Raw genomic sequence first — 16,250 nt, 5'->3', positions numbered from 1 at the left:
TCATCTCAAACAGTTTTGTTCATGTTTTCTGTCTCTAATAAAACCATGGGTTTTGTAAGGGCCTGGCTGCTCGATGAGGGGCACAGCTCCTGCCATGGGGCTGGCAGCCCCCACCCTGCCCGATGCTGATGCCACCTCTCAGGTGGGTACCAGAGGCTCTGTGCCCTCCCAGTGCCCATCAGTGATGGGAGCCTGGGATTTAGGGTGCTGAGCATGGGGGGAGCACTGCTTTGTGTGGGAATGGGTGCACCAGGTGGGGTTTGGGCTCTCACGGGTGTCCTCCCTGCATGGGAGCCAGCCTGGGGTGCCCCCCCTATGGTTGTGCTGTCCCTATGGGTGCTCCTGGGGGATTTCTGCAGAGCAAAGCCTGGTGCAGGCTTAGCCTCCTCCTTACCAACACCATAGAGAACCACGGAATGGGTTGGGGTGGAAGGGACCTTAAAGTTTAACCACTTCCAAGCCGCATCCATCCTGCCCTTGAGCACTGCCAAGGATGAGGCATCCAAACCTTCTCCGTTCAACCCATTCCCATGTCCCTCTACCCCCACAGGAGAGAACTTCTTCCTTATACCTAATCTAAATAGAGAGACCTATAGATCACAAGTTGTGTGTCACCACTAGAGCTAGTTATTGCACTTCCAAAGGGCTTTGGAAGTCTCCTGCCGCATTCCCAGTCTCTGGAGTGCCAAGTTAGAATAGACCCACTAAACTGATAGGACCAGATCACCGACTGCCTCTGAAGAAAGAGCTCAAGCGCCAGGCTCCAACCCTATTCTGCACCCCGGGGTCCTCCGCAGCACCCCTGGGTGCCCCCCCAGCCCGCGCCTCCCGCCCTCATGTCCCTGCCTGTCATTCCCAGCTATATTTAGCCCTTCCCCGTGTTATTCCGCCTGCCTGGCAGGGTTGATGACTGGCCGGGACAGCCCCACCTCCTTTCTGCTTTCTCTCCCTTCTCCTTCCTCTCTTTTTCCCCTTTCTCCCTGCTCCTTCCCACCCCGCTTCCCTCTCCCTTCCCTGCCTGTGTCCCCCCCCATTGCTGGCCGTGCCCGCTCTGCTTTGGGATTGCCCCCCGGAGCCGGGAGCCGGGAGCATGGGCCCCGCTGAGGAGCTGGTCCGCATTGCCAAGAAGCTGGATAAGATGGTGGCCAGGAAGAGCACGGTAAGGGTGGCCAAGCCCTTGGCACACACACGTGTGTATTTACATGCGTGTGTACATTTGCATGCGTGTACAGGCATGTTTGCGTGTTACAGCGTGCTGCGGGACAGGGGAGGAAGGGAAAGGGTAAAGGGGATGGGGTGCTCTTCACCCCCCACTATTGCTTGTGCTGAGTGGGTCCAAGGGGTGCTGAGCACCCACCAGCACCCCGGGGTGCTGCTTGTGCCGCCCCAGCTTCACCACAGCGGGGTTTAGTGTGCCTCCAATCTGTGCTTCTCTCTCCTGCACCCCACTGCCCATTGGTATGTGGGGACATGGGGGTATATCGGGGGACATGTGGCACCTTGGGGAACATGTGGGCACATCTGGGGGCATGCAGGCACATTGGGGGCCATGGGACATGTATGGGGCCATGCGGGCACATTGGGGGCCATGCGGGCACAGTGGGGGCCATGCAGGCACATGTGGGCACATATGGGGCCATGGGGGCCCTCCGCGGTGCCAGGGGACCGTGGGTGACAGGTGCTTGGCCACCAGCCCGGCCACCACCACCCAATGGGGGCCGGTGCTGCACCGTGCCCCCCCCAGCCCCACACACACGCACCCGGTTCCTATTGCACGAGCGTGCGGACCGTGCGCAGGCAGGGCACAAGAGCTGGCTCCCGGCTCTGCTGCGGTGCTGCTGTGCCAGGATGCGGCCCTTTGGGAGCCAGTGGGGGAGCGGAGCCGAGCCCAGCCCTTAGAGTTAATATTTGACTGCTCCGTTGGCCTTTACCCCGAGCCGGGGCGAGCTCCGGAGCGGAGCCGGTGCCTCGCTGGGATGCCAACACTTAGAACCCAATGGGTTCTGCTTCTGCTTCCCCCTGGGAACTACCCTGGCTTGGTCGCTATCTTCAGCCTTATGGAAGGGTTTCCCCAAGCTTTAAGGGGAGCTCCTGCTTCCCAGCTGGGAGGAGTGACCCCATGCGGCAGGAATTGGGATTGGGGTTTTAACAGGGGTGCATTGGGGGGGACAGGGAGCAGCCCTGGGATGCTGGTGAGAAGAAAGGGGGACACGGGCTGCCTCGTGCAGCCCCCTCTTCCTCTCCTGCCCCTCAAGGCGCTCCCGTGGCTTCTCCCCACTCTAGGAAGGGGCTCTGGATCTGCTCAAGTCCCTCACCAACTACACCATGACCATTCAGCTGCTCCAGGTGAGGGGGGCTGGCCTGGGGGGCAGCGGTTGCTGGAAGGGGCACACCCCATGGAAGGGGGTTTGTCCCATCCCTCCCATGCTGGGCAGCGCACCCCTAAGGACACATCCCTAAGGACACATCCCTGTTGCGTGTCCCCAGACCACGCGGATCGGGGTGGCTGTTAACTCGGTGCGGAAGCACTGCTCGGATGGAGAGGTGGTGGCCTCGGCGAAGATCCTCATCAAGAACTGGAAGCGGCTGCTGGGTGAGCCCCCGAGCCCCAGCCCCTTCCCCACATCCATGTATATCCTTGGAGGGATATTCCAAGGCTCATTTCCACTCCCTTGGAACAGTGTAAATCAGTGCCTGCCTTCCCAAAGGCTGAGCATCCCCCAGCCTGGGATGCAGCTCCCCAGGTGCCCAGTGCTGCTTTGGGCCCTGCTTGTGACACCCAAACCCTGCTTCCAGAGCCCTCCACCACCCCGAAGAAGGAGAAGGACATGGATGGGGAGAAGAAGGAGAAGGGGCTGGATTTCCCCGGCTGCCCCAGTGAAGGGGTGAAGCACCCCAAGAACCCAGCGGAGAAGCACAAGGAGAAGCACAGGGAGAGGTGAGGATGGGGGGCACCAGCATTGGAGGGGCTGATACAAACCCCTCTGCTCACTCCTTGGGCTTGGTTTATCCATCTCTAGAGCTATTTATTCCCTGGGCAAGGGGCTCCTCTGACCCTGCCTTGCTCTCTGTGCCCATAGGAAGCCCAGCAAGTCCAGCTCTTGCGCCGTCTCCTCTCAGGGCCATTCTGCTGATGCCAGCCTGGACAGGTACATGTCGATGCTGCCAGCCCGGGGGAGGCTGTGCCAGGGAATGGTGGCACTGGGATGCGGTGTGCAATGTGCAATGGGCTCACCAGAGCATCTCTCCCTTCCTTTGGGCTTCTGAAGAAAGGCCAATGATGGCCGGAGCCCCACTGCGTCCTCCAAGAAGTCACCTCTGGACAGCAAGAAGGAGAGGTGGGTGCTTGGGATGGATGAGGATGGGGTCTGGTCCCCTCACCTGGTCCCTGTCACCACCTCTGAGATGGGGCTTCTCCTGCCAGGAGGGACTCTGCTGACTCAAGGTCCTCCACGTCGGCCTCCTCCTCCTCTTCCTCCTCACAGAAGAGGCTGTCAGGGGAGAGGTAAGGAGAGGGCATTCCAGGGATGCTTTGACCATGGATGGGTAGGGATGGTTGGGAGACCTGACCTGATGGGCACTGGGGCCTTCCCATGGGGAACAAATCCTCGCTTGGGGAGACTCACGTTGGTTTCTGAGCGCTCGTAGTCACTGTGTGCCCCTCTCTGGTGCCATCGCCTCCTGTGCCCCCCCAGGAGAGCCTCTGTGGGCAGCAGCCCTTCCCCAGCTCCCACCGGCTCCTGGAGCAGCTCCAGCGACAGCAAGGAGGAAAGGTAGGAGAGGCCCCATCCCGGTGCCATGGTGCAGGTCCTGGGGGGCTGCGCCAGGACCCTGGGGTCTGCTTGTCCTCCCCTGCAGAGCCAACAGCAGCAAGGCCAAAGCAGAGACCCCACGGACCCCCAGCAGCCCCTTCTCGCCCAGCCCCTGCCTCCTGGCCCCCTGTTACCTCACAGGGGACTCGGTGCGGGACAAGTGCATCGAGATGCTGACGGCCGCGCTCCGCATGGATGGTGAGTGGGGCTTGGGGGGCTCGAGTCCGACCCTGGCTGTTTCTCCTATGGGGCAGCCCTAAGAGGAGCAACCCTGCAGTAACAAGCAAGGCTCTGCACCCTGGGGCCCAAACTGCATCAGTGCTCAGCCCCAAAAGGCAAGCAAAGGAGGCTGGGGGGGTGTCCGGTAAAGGGCTGGATGTGGGGATGGGCTCTTTGTGAGGTGAGAGATGGGTTAAAATAGGCTGCTTAGAGATGGGTGCCTGTGACAAATTGAGAGGGAGAAGTGAGATCCTTCAAGAGGGTTTCTCAGTGCATGGGGATATGGGGCTGGTTTCACATCTCGAAGTCACCCCTTGGCCTCTCTGCCCTTTAGATGACTACAAGGAGTTTGGTGTCAACTGCGAGAAGATGGCATCGGAGATCGAAGACCATATCCTTTACAGGGGCTGGGGCCACACACTGCGCTCAAGGGTGGTGCTGGGGGCAGGACAGAGGGTGACGGGGACAAGGTGATGGGCTCTGCTGGCCCCGTTGCCTGCAGAGGGAGCTCGGAGCCCTGTTAGAGGGTGATGCTGAGCGCAGCATCCCCGGGGCACCCGCGCTGCTCCAGTGCATTCCCCCAAACCCCTCTGCTCAGGGATCTGCCTTCATCCCCGGGGGAATCCCCCCCCCCCCCAGCCAAGGCTTCTGTGACCCTGCTGTGGGTACCCATGTTTCTTGCCAGCCTCGGTTCAGCTTCATCACGGTGCCACCCCCATTCACCCCCAGCTCAAGGCTTGGGGGTCTCCTGGCAGCCCCCTAAGACCAGAACCAACCCCAAGGTGCTTTCCCCTCCTCTGCTCTTTGGTGCAACCCCAACTGTGGCTGTCAAACGGTGCAAGGCAATGTCGCTGTTTTCCTCCCCACATCCCAAACCGTGCTTCACCCTCCAAAGCCCAAGGAGGGGAAGACCCGGCCATGTGGTACCCCAGGGAGCATCCCTCCACCTCACCCCCTTCAGTTCCTTGACGCACCCCACATATCTTCCAGGAGCTGAAGGGCACGGACATGAAGTACCGCAACCGAGTGCGGAGCAGGATCAGCAACCTGAAGGACCCCAAGAACCCCAGCCTGCGGAGGAACGTGCTGTGCGGGGCCATCCTGCCCAGCCTCATCGCCCGCATGACGGCCGAGGTGGGACACGGGGCTGGATCTCATGGACCACATCCGTGCTGCCTCCCCAGCCTCTGCTCTTGGAGGCTGTGCTGGTGCCCAAGGGCTGGCAGGGTTTTGGCTTGGTGGTGCTTGTCCCAGCATCTCCCTGTCCCACCTTGGTGCTGGCTGTGGAGCGTCAGGCACAGGGAGGAAGCAGGAGGCACTGCAGTCCCCAGCCCATCGCAGTGTGGAACGTCACCAGTCACATTTGAGGGTCTCCATTCCTTATGGAAGGATGTTCCCCACATCCAGCTTGTGGGAGCGCAGCTCCCTCCATGGGGAGCCATGGGAACATGCAGGCAGCGGTTTCAGGTTGAGGATGGGGTGATCTGGATGGGCATGAGCCCTCCAGCAAAGCACAGAGCAGGACCAGTGCTGACCTGGAGAGGATGGGGAGGGTGCTGGACCACGACGGCTTGCGCCCTGCGCTGGCTGAGCTGCAAGGCCCCGGGCAGCAGCGCTGACCCGATGCCGGTGGCAGGAGATGGCCAGCGATGAGCTGAAGGAGCTGCGGAATGCCATGACCCAGGAGGCCATCCGGGAGCACCAGATGGCCAAGACGGGCGGCACCGTCACCGACCTCTTCCAGTGCGGCAAGTGCAAGAAGAAGAACTGCACATACAACCAGGTGAGCCCTGCGAAGCCCCCGGGGTCCCCGCTGTTCCCAGGGCACCCAGTTTATAGAATCACAGCACCCTGGGACGGTTTGGGACGGAAGGGAGCATAAGGCTCATCCAGTTCCAACCCCCTGCCATGGGCAGGGACCCCTTCCACTAGAGCTGCAGAACTGCTCCAGCCCTCGCAGCATCCCCATGGCTTCAACAGCTCCGTGTCCCTGTTGTGCTGTTGCCCCAGCGCTGGATCAGGGCTGCAGGGGGGGCTCTCCTCTGACCACCTCCTGCTCCATCCATCCTAGGTACAGACACGCAGCGCCGACGAGCCCATGACCACGTTTGTGCTGTGCAACGAGTGTGGGAACCGCTGGAAGGTCTGTGCACAGCCCCATGTGCTCCAACCCATCCCCATCCCTACGGGGGGGGTGTGTCAGAGCCCCCCCCGAGCGGTGCTGGGGGCTGGGTGAGGGCTCACCCTCTGCTTCTCCTGCAGTTCTGCTGATGGTACCCGGTGATGGGGCTGGAGGGATGCAGTGTGAGACAAGGATGCTGTGACAGCCACATCGGGGTGCGGAGGAAGGTGATGCGGTGGCTCCGGTCCCTACGCCCCAGCTCCCTGTTTCCTTGCACCCCAGGAAGCTGGGCTCTGGTGACAGATGGGTTTGCTTGGGAAGACCCTGGTGAATCCAAGTGGTCCATCTGTTTGCTTGGGGAGCGCAGGGAGACCGCTGCCAACAGACACATCCTCAGTAAGGAAGACTGGTCTGTTTATAGACAGGAAGGACATTCCCTATGGATGTCGGGGTGTGCCACTGGCCTGGGAAACCAGGAGTGGGAAATGGCCAGGTTTTAACCCAAATACCTTCTTCCTCCACAGTGGGAGGACACAGAGGGAGATGGGGTGGTCGTAGGGTGCCTGGATGCTGGTGGGATGTCACCATGTCCCTGCACTCTGTGACGCATGGACCATCCGTCCTGGTTTAAGGGCACTAAAAGGAGGAAGAAAGAAGGGATGTGGGGGGCAAGAGGAGTGGGGCAAAACCCTCCAGCTAAAGCAATAAAGGTGTGAACTGCCTCTGCAGCACTGACTGCTTTCTGAAGGGTGTTGGGACCTGTGTCTCCATTCACTCATGGTCCTTCACGAGCCCCCAGCCAGCTCTATAACATGGCTTGGATCCACCAGCCTCCAGCTTGATGCTCATCCACCACCTGCCTGGTGATGAAAGACCTTTACTTAAGGCTGGAGCTGTGCTCTGTATCCCATGGCAGGGCAGGAACTCCACCAGTGGGAGGGTTTTCCAGGGAAAGGGGGTGGGAGACACAACCTTTGGCCACAAGAGGTGCGGGATGGAGCTTCGTGGTACCCAGCTCGTCCCTCACCACCACCAGAATCAACCAGCAGCAGCGAGATGTGATGGAGACATAGGGGAGCTCACGGTGACCATGGGTGGGGGATAAGGGTGCTGATGATGGGCAGAGAGGAGGAGGATGGAAGAGTTGTTGGATTAAGTGATCTTTCATGTTTTACTCTTGGTCTTCACACCCTATGGCTCCCCTAAGAAATCCCAAAGGAGGAAAGGGACCAGAGAAGGCAAACTGGAGGGCTGGGTGCTCCTGGAGGCTCCTCTGCCATTGATGTAAAGGTCCCCCTGGGGAGGATGCTCCAGGTGGGGATGCAGGATCCATCCCTGGGGCACAGCAAGGGGAATACAGCAGTTCCCAGGGGTTGAAACGGGATATGGGTGGCTCTTGGAGACTGTTCCTAGGGCTGAGGCTCTGACCTGCTCTATGGGGAGGACACAGACTGGGACGGTTGGTGATGGCATTTTGGGTCTGGCTGAGATCCTGCTGTCCCATCACCAGCCCCACAGCAAATGCTGGATCCCTCCGTGCCTGCACTGCCTCTGAGGAGCAATGGAGCAAGGGCCAGGCCGCCCTGTCCCGCGGGGGCAGAATCCAGCACCCAGGCACGGGAGCATCCCTGGTTTCCATTCCAATCCCAGGGTTCTCCCCCTGTTTTCCAGCCTCCCACCGCCGCTGCCCTTCTCCCCCGCATTTTTCCAGCCTTAACAAAGAAAAACCCATCACTTTGGCTGCTTTGTTTCCTTGGCAACCCCATTTCCCCATCCTCTTGCTCAATGCCTCGCTAAACCCCCTGGTCCCCAAAGCACGGTGGCAAGGACGGAGTGGGGCGTTGTGAGTCCTGAGCCCCATCCCAAGGGGGCTCTGGACCCTTGGCCAGGGATCTCCAAGCACTTGGAAAGGGGATGGTGGGAATTGTGTAGGAACCCAACTGAATCTGGAGCTGATCTTTACACATCCTGTGGTCCTCAGCACCAAGGAGCTGTTGGACCCCTCTGAACCCTCCCTGGGGTGGGCAGCCCCCCAGGAGGCTGGCAGTGTTTTTGAGGCTACTTCTGGCCCATGGGAGCATCTCCCATTGGGCATTAAACCCAGCCTTGAGCTGTGGCATCACCGTCTGGTGTGTGTCAGGATGGGTGAGTGCAGGTATCGGGGAGCAGGGCTGTGTCTGGGGTGAGGAACTGGGGGCAGCAGGGGATGGTGGGGTGCAGCATGCACGCCACCATCATGGGAGCCATCCGTGCACCCAGCTTTTAGCCTTGTACGTTCCTGCATCATCTCCCTTCATTTCAGGGCTGCTAAAATGTGCACTGGGGGTAAAAACGTGCATGAAATGCTTTAAAGCTAGGGGATGCACGAGGTGTAGAACAGACCCCAGGGTGTACAACAGCCCATCCTGGAGACCTGAGCTCCTGTTTGCAGCCCTGTCCCTTCTCTTCCCAAGGGAATGTCACCACTTCTGCAACCCGAAGGGCTCAGAGATGTTATCTCCAGTTCCTCCCTCAGTGTTAATGTCCCTTTGCCAGGGCTGGGGCAGATCCCACCCCGCCTGTCCCCATGGGGAGGTCTGTCCTTTGCAAGCTGAGCAAACAATAGAATGGGATGGAATGGAATGGAATAGCATGGAATGGGATGGAGTGGAATGGAATGGTTAGAGTTGGAAAGGCCCTTAAGATCACAGGTAGTTATCCACCAAGCTCAAGCACTTGCTGCCTTCTCCAGACCTCAAACCCCACATCCATCTGCTCAGCCTTGCCATTGTCATCACCCCTAGTTTTCTCCTGGGAAAACCACCATGGGGCTGCTCCCATGGGTCACATCCCTGAGGTGATGCTCAGCATTCCCAGCGTGGGGAACGCGGGAAGGGGCCAGCCCCACTGAGGAGTTCATTTGCTTTTACAAGCAGGACAATGCAGCCCTGTGGTTGTTGGAGGGGGCAGGAATGACGCTGAGGGTGCTGAGGGGAGGCCAGGAAACACCCACCATGCCCCCAGTACAGGGATGCATCAGAGCACTGCTGAGCTCAGGGACACCAGCAGCCACTCCCCAAATCCCAAAGGGATTTTGGGGTCGAAACCCCCAAAAGCTGAACAGACCCGGCTCCAGCTGGGGATTTGATGCTAGATGGAAGCCAGAGCTATAGACAGCCTGTGTCTTTTAGGGGCATCACATCTGCTGCATCAGAGCCTTTCAAGCACTCAGCTGCTCTGCTGCCAGCCTTTTGAGTTGCCTTTTTGTTTGAGTTCCACCCCAAAACTCTGGTTTCCCTGAGCACAAGGTGCTGCCTCTGCTTGGAGCTGTATCCCACGGGTACCAGCCCTTGAAGGATGCGGAGGTGCGGTGGTGGGTCCCTAAATACCTGGAAGAGCTGGGTAATCCCAGCAGGACACCCCAGGGCCTGAAACCCACACAGACATCACTGACATAGGGGCAGAAAAAACCTGCTGAGCCTCTGAGTGCCGGCTCCAGCTCCAGGCTGGGATGCAAAGGGAGCAATTTCCTTTCTCATTCATTGTTCTGCGCTGATGGGAGTGAATCAGCTGCTTCGGAGCAGCTCTGAACACAATACAGTGATTGCCCAAGCCAGCCCCACCTCCCCGCAGGGCTCTTCCCCAGCCAAGCTGGAATACTCAGAGCAAAGCCATGGATTTGAGCTGATGGGATGTTTGTTGGCAAAATAAGGGGGAAAAGTCATTGATCACCTGCAAGGTTTGCAAGATACCCATTGAGTTGCAGGGGTGCAATTCAGTGCCATAAAGCATCACCCAACCTCCCCTCCCTGGGCTTTCTGGTGCTTAAATGCATCAAATGAGCCTAAAGTGGACCCAAACCTTTGCTTCTAAAGCATGGGAAAGGACAGGATATACTTTTCCTAAAGAAAAAGCCTTGTGCCCTTTGGTTCCTGGCCAAAGAGGTTTGCTGAGTCTGCAGAGCACTTTGATCTCAGCTTTCCTAAAGCCACAGCACTCAGCAGGCTTTGAATAGACTGAGGAGGAAGAACTGAGCAAAGATCCCCCATTAAAAGCATAACCCCCCCCACCAAACCCAGTGTTTCTTGACATTTGGCTGGATCCATCGTGCTCTTCCCTTGCAGGGTCAAGAATGGAGGAGATGCCAGGGAAAGCACCCCATGGAACGCTATCGGATCACTCCCTGTTGCATCCAGACCACACGGATTCCCATCTGCACCAGGAAGGTGACCTGAATACCATGGAGATGATAAGAAATGCCACATTGGCTTTTCCCCTGACATTTCTTGTTCTTCCTGCCCAGGAGCACTCGGCAATTAAGAGCAGCAGCTTAATCTGGAGTGATAAAATGAAGTGCCACGTGCCTGAGGAAAGGGCTGGTGAGCAGGAGCCCTTTGCTCTCTGGATTAGCATGGTTTAGGCCAGGTTTGGGTGCAGGCAGAGCAGCCAGGGTGGGCTGCATCCCGCATGGGAATGCTCTTTGTGCATCTGCAGCATCCCCACAGGGTTTTTCCATCCCCTTCCCACCATCCCAACGTTTCCCAGCCCCACGCGGACCCTGTTTGATGAGCTCCTTAGGCAAAACATGCCCAGGATGGGAGGTTGGGTTGTGCCCTGGCTCTGCCTCACCTCCTTTCTCCGAGGTCCCTGTGTCCTGGGTTCAGGAAGCAGCTGGCACCAAAGGCCATGTCCTCCCAAGAAGCCACCTTGGCTTTCCAAAGGGAAAGTATAAATAGCTTGTCCTGGAAGGAAGGGGTGACCCAGGAGCGGTGCCACCGCACTGCACACAGTCTGGCAGGGACAGACACCGTCAGGGAAGCAAATCCTCGCTGCACCCTGCAGTGCAGGCAGTGAGTGTTCAACCGCAATGGCTCCGGGCTGGGATTGCAGCTAAAGGGGTGACCAAGCTGCTTTGGTCACCCTGAGGAGGGACCTGCTTCAGCTGAGCAAGAGCTCAGGGAGAGAGCAAGGACTTGGTGTTGGGGATGTGAATGTGACGCTGCTGCGGTGCTCGGCATCCCTTCGGTCCCTGCATCTCCACGCTGGTCCAGCACCCGTCTCCATCAGGTTGTCCTGCCCACCAAGGGGCTGTGCCCCACTGTTTTGCAGGTAAAAAGGTGGTATTTCCTTCAATGGAATAGGAGAAGCTGCTGGTGACAGGAGATGCAGAGCCCTGGGAGGAATCATGTGCTAATGCCCTTCCATTGCAGCCGTGGTGAGTCATCCAGGCCCTCTGAGGATCCCAGCTGCGCTTGGATACAGAGGAAGGTAGAAGCACAAAGGGAGAGGGAAAATTGCTTCACTTCTAAGACATCTTGGCTACAGCAAGGGAGAATGAATGCATCCCTTTGCCATCCACCCACAGCTTCATCCCACAGCCTTGGGGATGGAGGTTTGCTGTTGAGTGGACAAGAAGAGGTGCTCATTTCGGAGTGAAATGGGAACACTTAGCCTAGGAACATCTCAAGTCATTAACAGAGCATAATTATTAATTAGTTTTCTTCCCCCTTGTCGCTGGTATCTCTCTGTGGGCAGGAAGAGGATGGGAAAAAGCCATTCTGGGATTGGGAAGTGAGTTGGAGCAATGCCACGAGGGTGGTTGTGGGCATATGTTGCCTCCCTTCACCCTTTGCGATGCTGCTCCCAGTCACCCATCCATACGGACACGGGCGTTTTGCTGCCTTGATGGGGACAGGAGGGTCCACAGGGACTCCTGACCAAGCTTTGTGCCCGTCTGTGCTGTGGGAGAGGCACAACCATGTTTGAACAGGACCCAAACAGGGCCGCTTCCAGAACCAGGGAGCGAGAAGGGATTTACACATCAAACACATCCTTCCCCCCACACTGCTGCAGCCAAAACCTAGGGAAAAGGGACCTCCACCTCCGTTTCCAGCCTGTTTTCCTCTCCTCTGTAAATCAGCTCCTATCAGCAGAGCTCTTTCTTCAGCCCAAAGACTTCCATAGATGTTGGTCATTCAATATTGCTTCTAAATCCTTGTGTTTGGCTCTCAGCCGCTTCGCCAGGCTCGGAGCAGGGATGCTGGCATCTTGTGTTTAGCAAACACGTCTCTATATTTAGGCAGGCAGGCAGGCATGGAAGAGCTCTTCCAGTCATTAAACCACTGCTCTCAATTCAGCCTCCATCATTCCTCCTTTAGCCACTGCCTGCGCTGCGCTGCGCTGGGCTGGGCAGCAGCTCCCCAAGGCCAGGCCAGCTGAGACCTGCAGGCCTGCAGCCATGAATGGGTTCTCCAGGAGGAAATCCAGGCCCAACCTGATGCTGCCAGGGTGCCCTCAGGATGGCCAAAGCACCCATTCAGGGTGCCTGGGTGTCTCCTCTTTGCTAGTAAAGCCAGAATCACCGCTCCAAAGCCTCCCCAGCCCAGCCCTCACTGGTATTCCCACTCCTCTCCCCGGTGCTGCTTACTTTTCCCTGGATAACACCATGGCCACAGAAGAGCTGTGCTCTCCCCATGGTCTCTGGATGCTCCCAGTGCTGGCCAATGGACCGGGAAGGTGGCAGCAGCTCTGCCCCATAGCTCAGCCCCCCACACCTCCATCCCTCAGCCCAAACTCAAGCCTGTGCTTTCCCACCCAGAGGAGGCTTCCTCTCCTCTCCCATCCCAAAGGAGGAGCATGAACAAGTAGAGGGGAGACCTGAGCTCTGTGCTGGAGCAAAAGGCACCAAAGGGGAGAAGAGCCGGGCTGCGCACCAGGACTGGGCACAGAGAGCAGCAGGGATTGCAGCTGGGTCAGCACTGACCTGGATTCACAGCATCAGAGGCACCAGCTTCCTGCCCGGCAGCCCTGGAGCCCTCAGAGGAGATGAATCCACGTGTCCATCCCTTCCTGGCACTGGCTCCATGGTGGATGTGCCAGTGATGGGACATCCGGGACTGTGGGGACTGTGGGGCACGGCAGGAGCATCCCCCCCTGCTCCATAAGCATGGCCTGAGTCTAACTGACCTCTGTCCTGCTGGTACAGCAACAGGCACTTGCAAATGGATGGGGCTTGGAGCAACCTGCTCTAGCGGAAGGTGTCCTTGCCCGTAGCAGGAGTTTGGAATTGGAGGAGGTTTAAAGTCCCTTCCAACCGAAATCAGGTTGGGATCCTATGAAACCCCCTGTCACTCACGGGAGATGGACAAACGAACCTTATTCCCTTAGGAAACCCAGCCATAAACCTCCTCTCTGCCCCTTGGTGGGGACATGTGTGTTTGTACACACACACATATGGATGGGGACCTTGTCCCTCCAGCACCTCACAACCAGCCCCAGGCACCAGGACACACGGTCCTCATGTCCCAGCCTGAAGGAGCCTTCTCCCTGCCTGGGAAAACCCATCCCCAGCCCCTTTGGGGAGCCCAGGGCTCATATTCACATCAATTCCCTCTACCAGCAGCTCAAAGCTTTCCTTTTCCAGCCCAGCTCCAGCTCGGAGCAGCAGCATCCAGCTTTGATGCTCCCCCCTCTCCAAGATGGTTCATTTACAGGATGACTCACGGGTTGTTAATGCTCCTGATGGAAAGCAGTGATGCCACCTTTGAGAGCCAGCTGGGAAAGGGAGGGGGGACACATCCAGGCTCACAGCTCCCTGAAATCCAGGGGGATGCTGCCAGCTCCCAATCAGTGCTCCATTGCCAGCCAAAGACCAGGAGGCGGTGGGGAAAATACCGAAATAAACAAGCATCAAGACAAAAGAAGGCTCCCTTGGGACCGAGTCCCTCAGGGACGGGGCATGGTGAGACGTTTGCTGTTGTGGCCAGGAACAAAGGAAAACGGTTTTGGAACCCCTCAAATAGGATAATTAGGGATGAAAAGGCAACAGCATGAACCAGCTGATGCTCCCACCCTGTACCTGTAAGGAGCTCAGTCCTGGGTGGGAGCAGGGGGCTCGGGGCACCATCACCAGCTTAAGGCCAGTGAGGGGACGGTCTCCCCTGTGCCCTGGGGACATGGCAAACATCCTGGGGGCATCATTCCTGCAGGGAAGGGATGGCTGTAAAGTGCACAGCAGAGATTTCCCACCCCACCTCCCGCCCCAGCTCCCAGCCCGGCCATCTCCCAGGTACCCTGCACACAACAGCAAAGAACCGATGCTGCAAACAGCCCCCTCACCCCCCCTTCTCGCCATTCAATCATGCATAATGGGGAGGCAGAGAAGAGCCTCATCTAATTTGAGCTCCCCTGAGGGATGGGCTTTGTTCTTTCCCACAAGGTATGAAAACACGGGGATGTGTTGACGTGGGGAAAGCACAAACCGCACACATCAGCCCTTTTCCTCTTCAAGGCTGATTTACCTGGAGCTGTCAGTGGAGGGAAGGGAAGAGATGGGCCCCAGGGAGCCCGGGGGTGGGGAGCAGCCTGGACCCACAGCTTGGTGGGTACCGGTGTGGTTGGGCTGCTGCTTGCAGAGCATCTGGTCCATTCTCTCTCTTTCTTGCCATCCCCAAAGCATCTCAGACCTACAGAGAGCAAAGCAAGGAGTGGTCAGAAAGCCTCTGAGCACAACCATGAGGTTAGGACAGGGTGAAGCCCAGGAGCCCTCCTGCAGCACCCATAGGTGCAAACACAGCCCTGCTCTTTTTGCATGTGGTTTTCTGCATATCCAGCCTAGATCCCATCTCCTACTTCCCGTCTTCCACCAGGAAAATCCCCGCTCCTCTTATGCATCCTGCTCTTTTTAGGCTTTTCCTAAAGCCTGAAAAATACTTTTTAGGAGTTACTTCGGCTTCTCTTGAGCATCTGGGGATGTGGTGCTCCATTGACATTGCTTTTGGGGAGAATGTGGAAAAGCAGGCAAAAGGATGGAGATAAAAGGTGCCTGCACGTGTGATGTGTCCCTGCCTGCAGGGACCATCCAGGGTGTTAGGAAGGGTCATGGACAGCAATGGGACCAGGATGCAGCACCCACGGTGACATTTCAGTCAGTGCCCATCCCTGCAGGACTGATCACGGATGCTCAGCTCCAGGTCCGAGCAGAATTGGCTTTAAAAGCAAAACCCTGTGCAAATGAAATACCTGCTTGTGTAGTATGGGGAGGAAAGAGAGCAAGCAGCACCCGAAGCCATGGAGCCAATGCTGGGGCCATTATAATGATCCGTTCCAGAGGGGAAGAGGGTCTTCCCATGGTGAGATATGCCCTGTGGAGTCTGCAGCCTCTGAGTACATCACAGCACTGCCATGAGCAGCTCCAGCTCTATATCCCCCTGGATGGACCCCATGTCAAGGATGAAGTTTCCTCTTTGACAGCCTCAGCATCACTCTCATCACCTCAGTTTGTTTTAACTCCTTTCCTCCTGTTTGGATGCAGTGGGAGAAGCAGCACCCCACTGCTATCCAGGGGGTGGAGGAGAAAATAAGAGCTACAGTGATGCCAGAGAGAGCTTCCCAAGAGGAGGAGGAAAGCAGAACTTGACCCACAATAAAGGGGCATGGGTAAAACTCAGGGTACAAAGAGAATTCCCTTGTTCTTGAGCAGCGTCAGAGATGGGGCTCAGGACTCGCAGGAGCCATCACTTCACCTCCTGCATGCATGGTCCTGGGGCATGGGTGATGCTCTCCTGTCCAACGTGCCCTCCTTGCCTCAGTTTGCCCAAGTTTGGCACCTCCATCCATGGAACAGCAGCAGCTGGATGGGCAGCAAAGCCCTTGAAAGGCTTCCCATGTATCTGATGCACCCACCGGGTGTATTTTTAGCATTCCAGCTGGAATGAGGGAACTCAAACGCCGGAGCTGAGCCGAGCGGATGCGTTTGCTGGAACCTGCCAGGACGATGAGACTTCAGCAGATAACCCTTTGTTAGAGGGCCACGGGGGGGTCTCTGGCTGTGCCCGGAGCCAAGCGAAGGGATGAACCCTCCTCATAACTACTCAAAAGCTGTTTTGCACTTCCCGACCTGACGTTTCCCTCCCGCTGGGAGCGCTGGGCAGCAGGACTGCGTCAGAGATGTGCACAGCAGAGACTCAGCGCCTTGCTCCGGGCCTGGGGGGCTGCTGTCACCTTGGGAAGGTGTTTAAAGCCCATGTCCTGGCTGTCACACATGTGCCTCTGCCCTGCTTGGCCTTGGGGAACCATCGCATGGATGGATGGAAACGCCGTCCGGGCAGAGGCTGATG

General features: G+C 57.8%; 2 protein-coding genes across 4 annotated transcripts in view; both read left to right on the top strand.

Annotated features, from left to right (window-relative positions):
• ASAP3 (ArfGAP with SH3 domain, ankyrin repeat and PH domain 3) overlaps positions 1–16,250 on the top strand; it is a 55,691-nt gene that overhangs the window by 17,553 nt on the left and 21,888 nt on the right. The window lies entirely within an intron of this gene.
• Positions 1,028–6,873, top strand: TCEA3 (transcription elongation factor A3). Of its 2 annotated transcripts, XM_057415032.1 has the most exons (14): positions 1,028–1,159; positions 2,284–2,346; positions 2,488–2,593; positions 2,797–2,938; positions 3,081–3,149; positions 3,270–3,338; positions 3,425–3,505; positions 3,696–3,773; positions 3,859–4,010; positions 4,366–4,427; positions 5,016–5,165; positions 5,668–5,814; positions 6,103–6,174; positions 6,294–6,873. In XM_057415032.1, the coding sequence occupies exons 1-14, from the start codon at positions 1,091–1,093 to the stop codon at positions 6,300–6,302; spliced, it is 1,269 nt and encodes a 422-aa protein (XP_057271015.1). In that variant the 5' UTR covers positions 1,028–1,090; the 3' UTR covers positions 6,303–6,873. The 2 variants fall into 2 exon arrangements, with proteins under 2 accessions (XP_057271015.1, XP_057271016.1); XM_057415033.1 differs by lacking the exon at positions 3,270–3,338.

This window comes from Pezoporus wallicus, unplaced genomic scaffold (genome assembly GCF_028554395.1).
Source record: "Pezoporus wallicus isolate ANWC-B61680 ecotype Strahan unplaced genomic scaffold, APGP_CSIRO_Pwel_v1 contig_9561, whole genome shotgun sequence".
Taxonomy (NCBI): domain Eukaryota; kingdom Metazoa; phylum Chordata; class Aves; order Psittaciformes; family Psittacidae; genus Pezoporus; species Pezoporus wallicus.
This window is presented reverse-complemented; position numbering and strand designations above follow the sequence as displayed.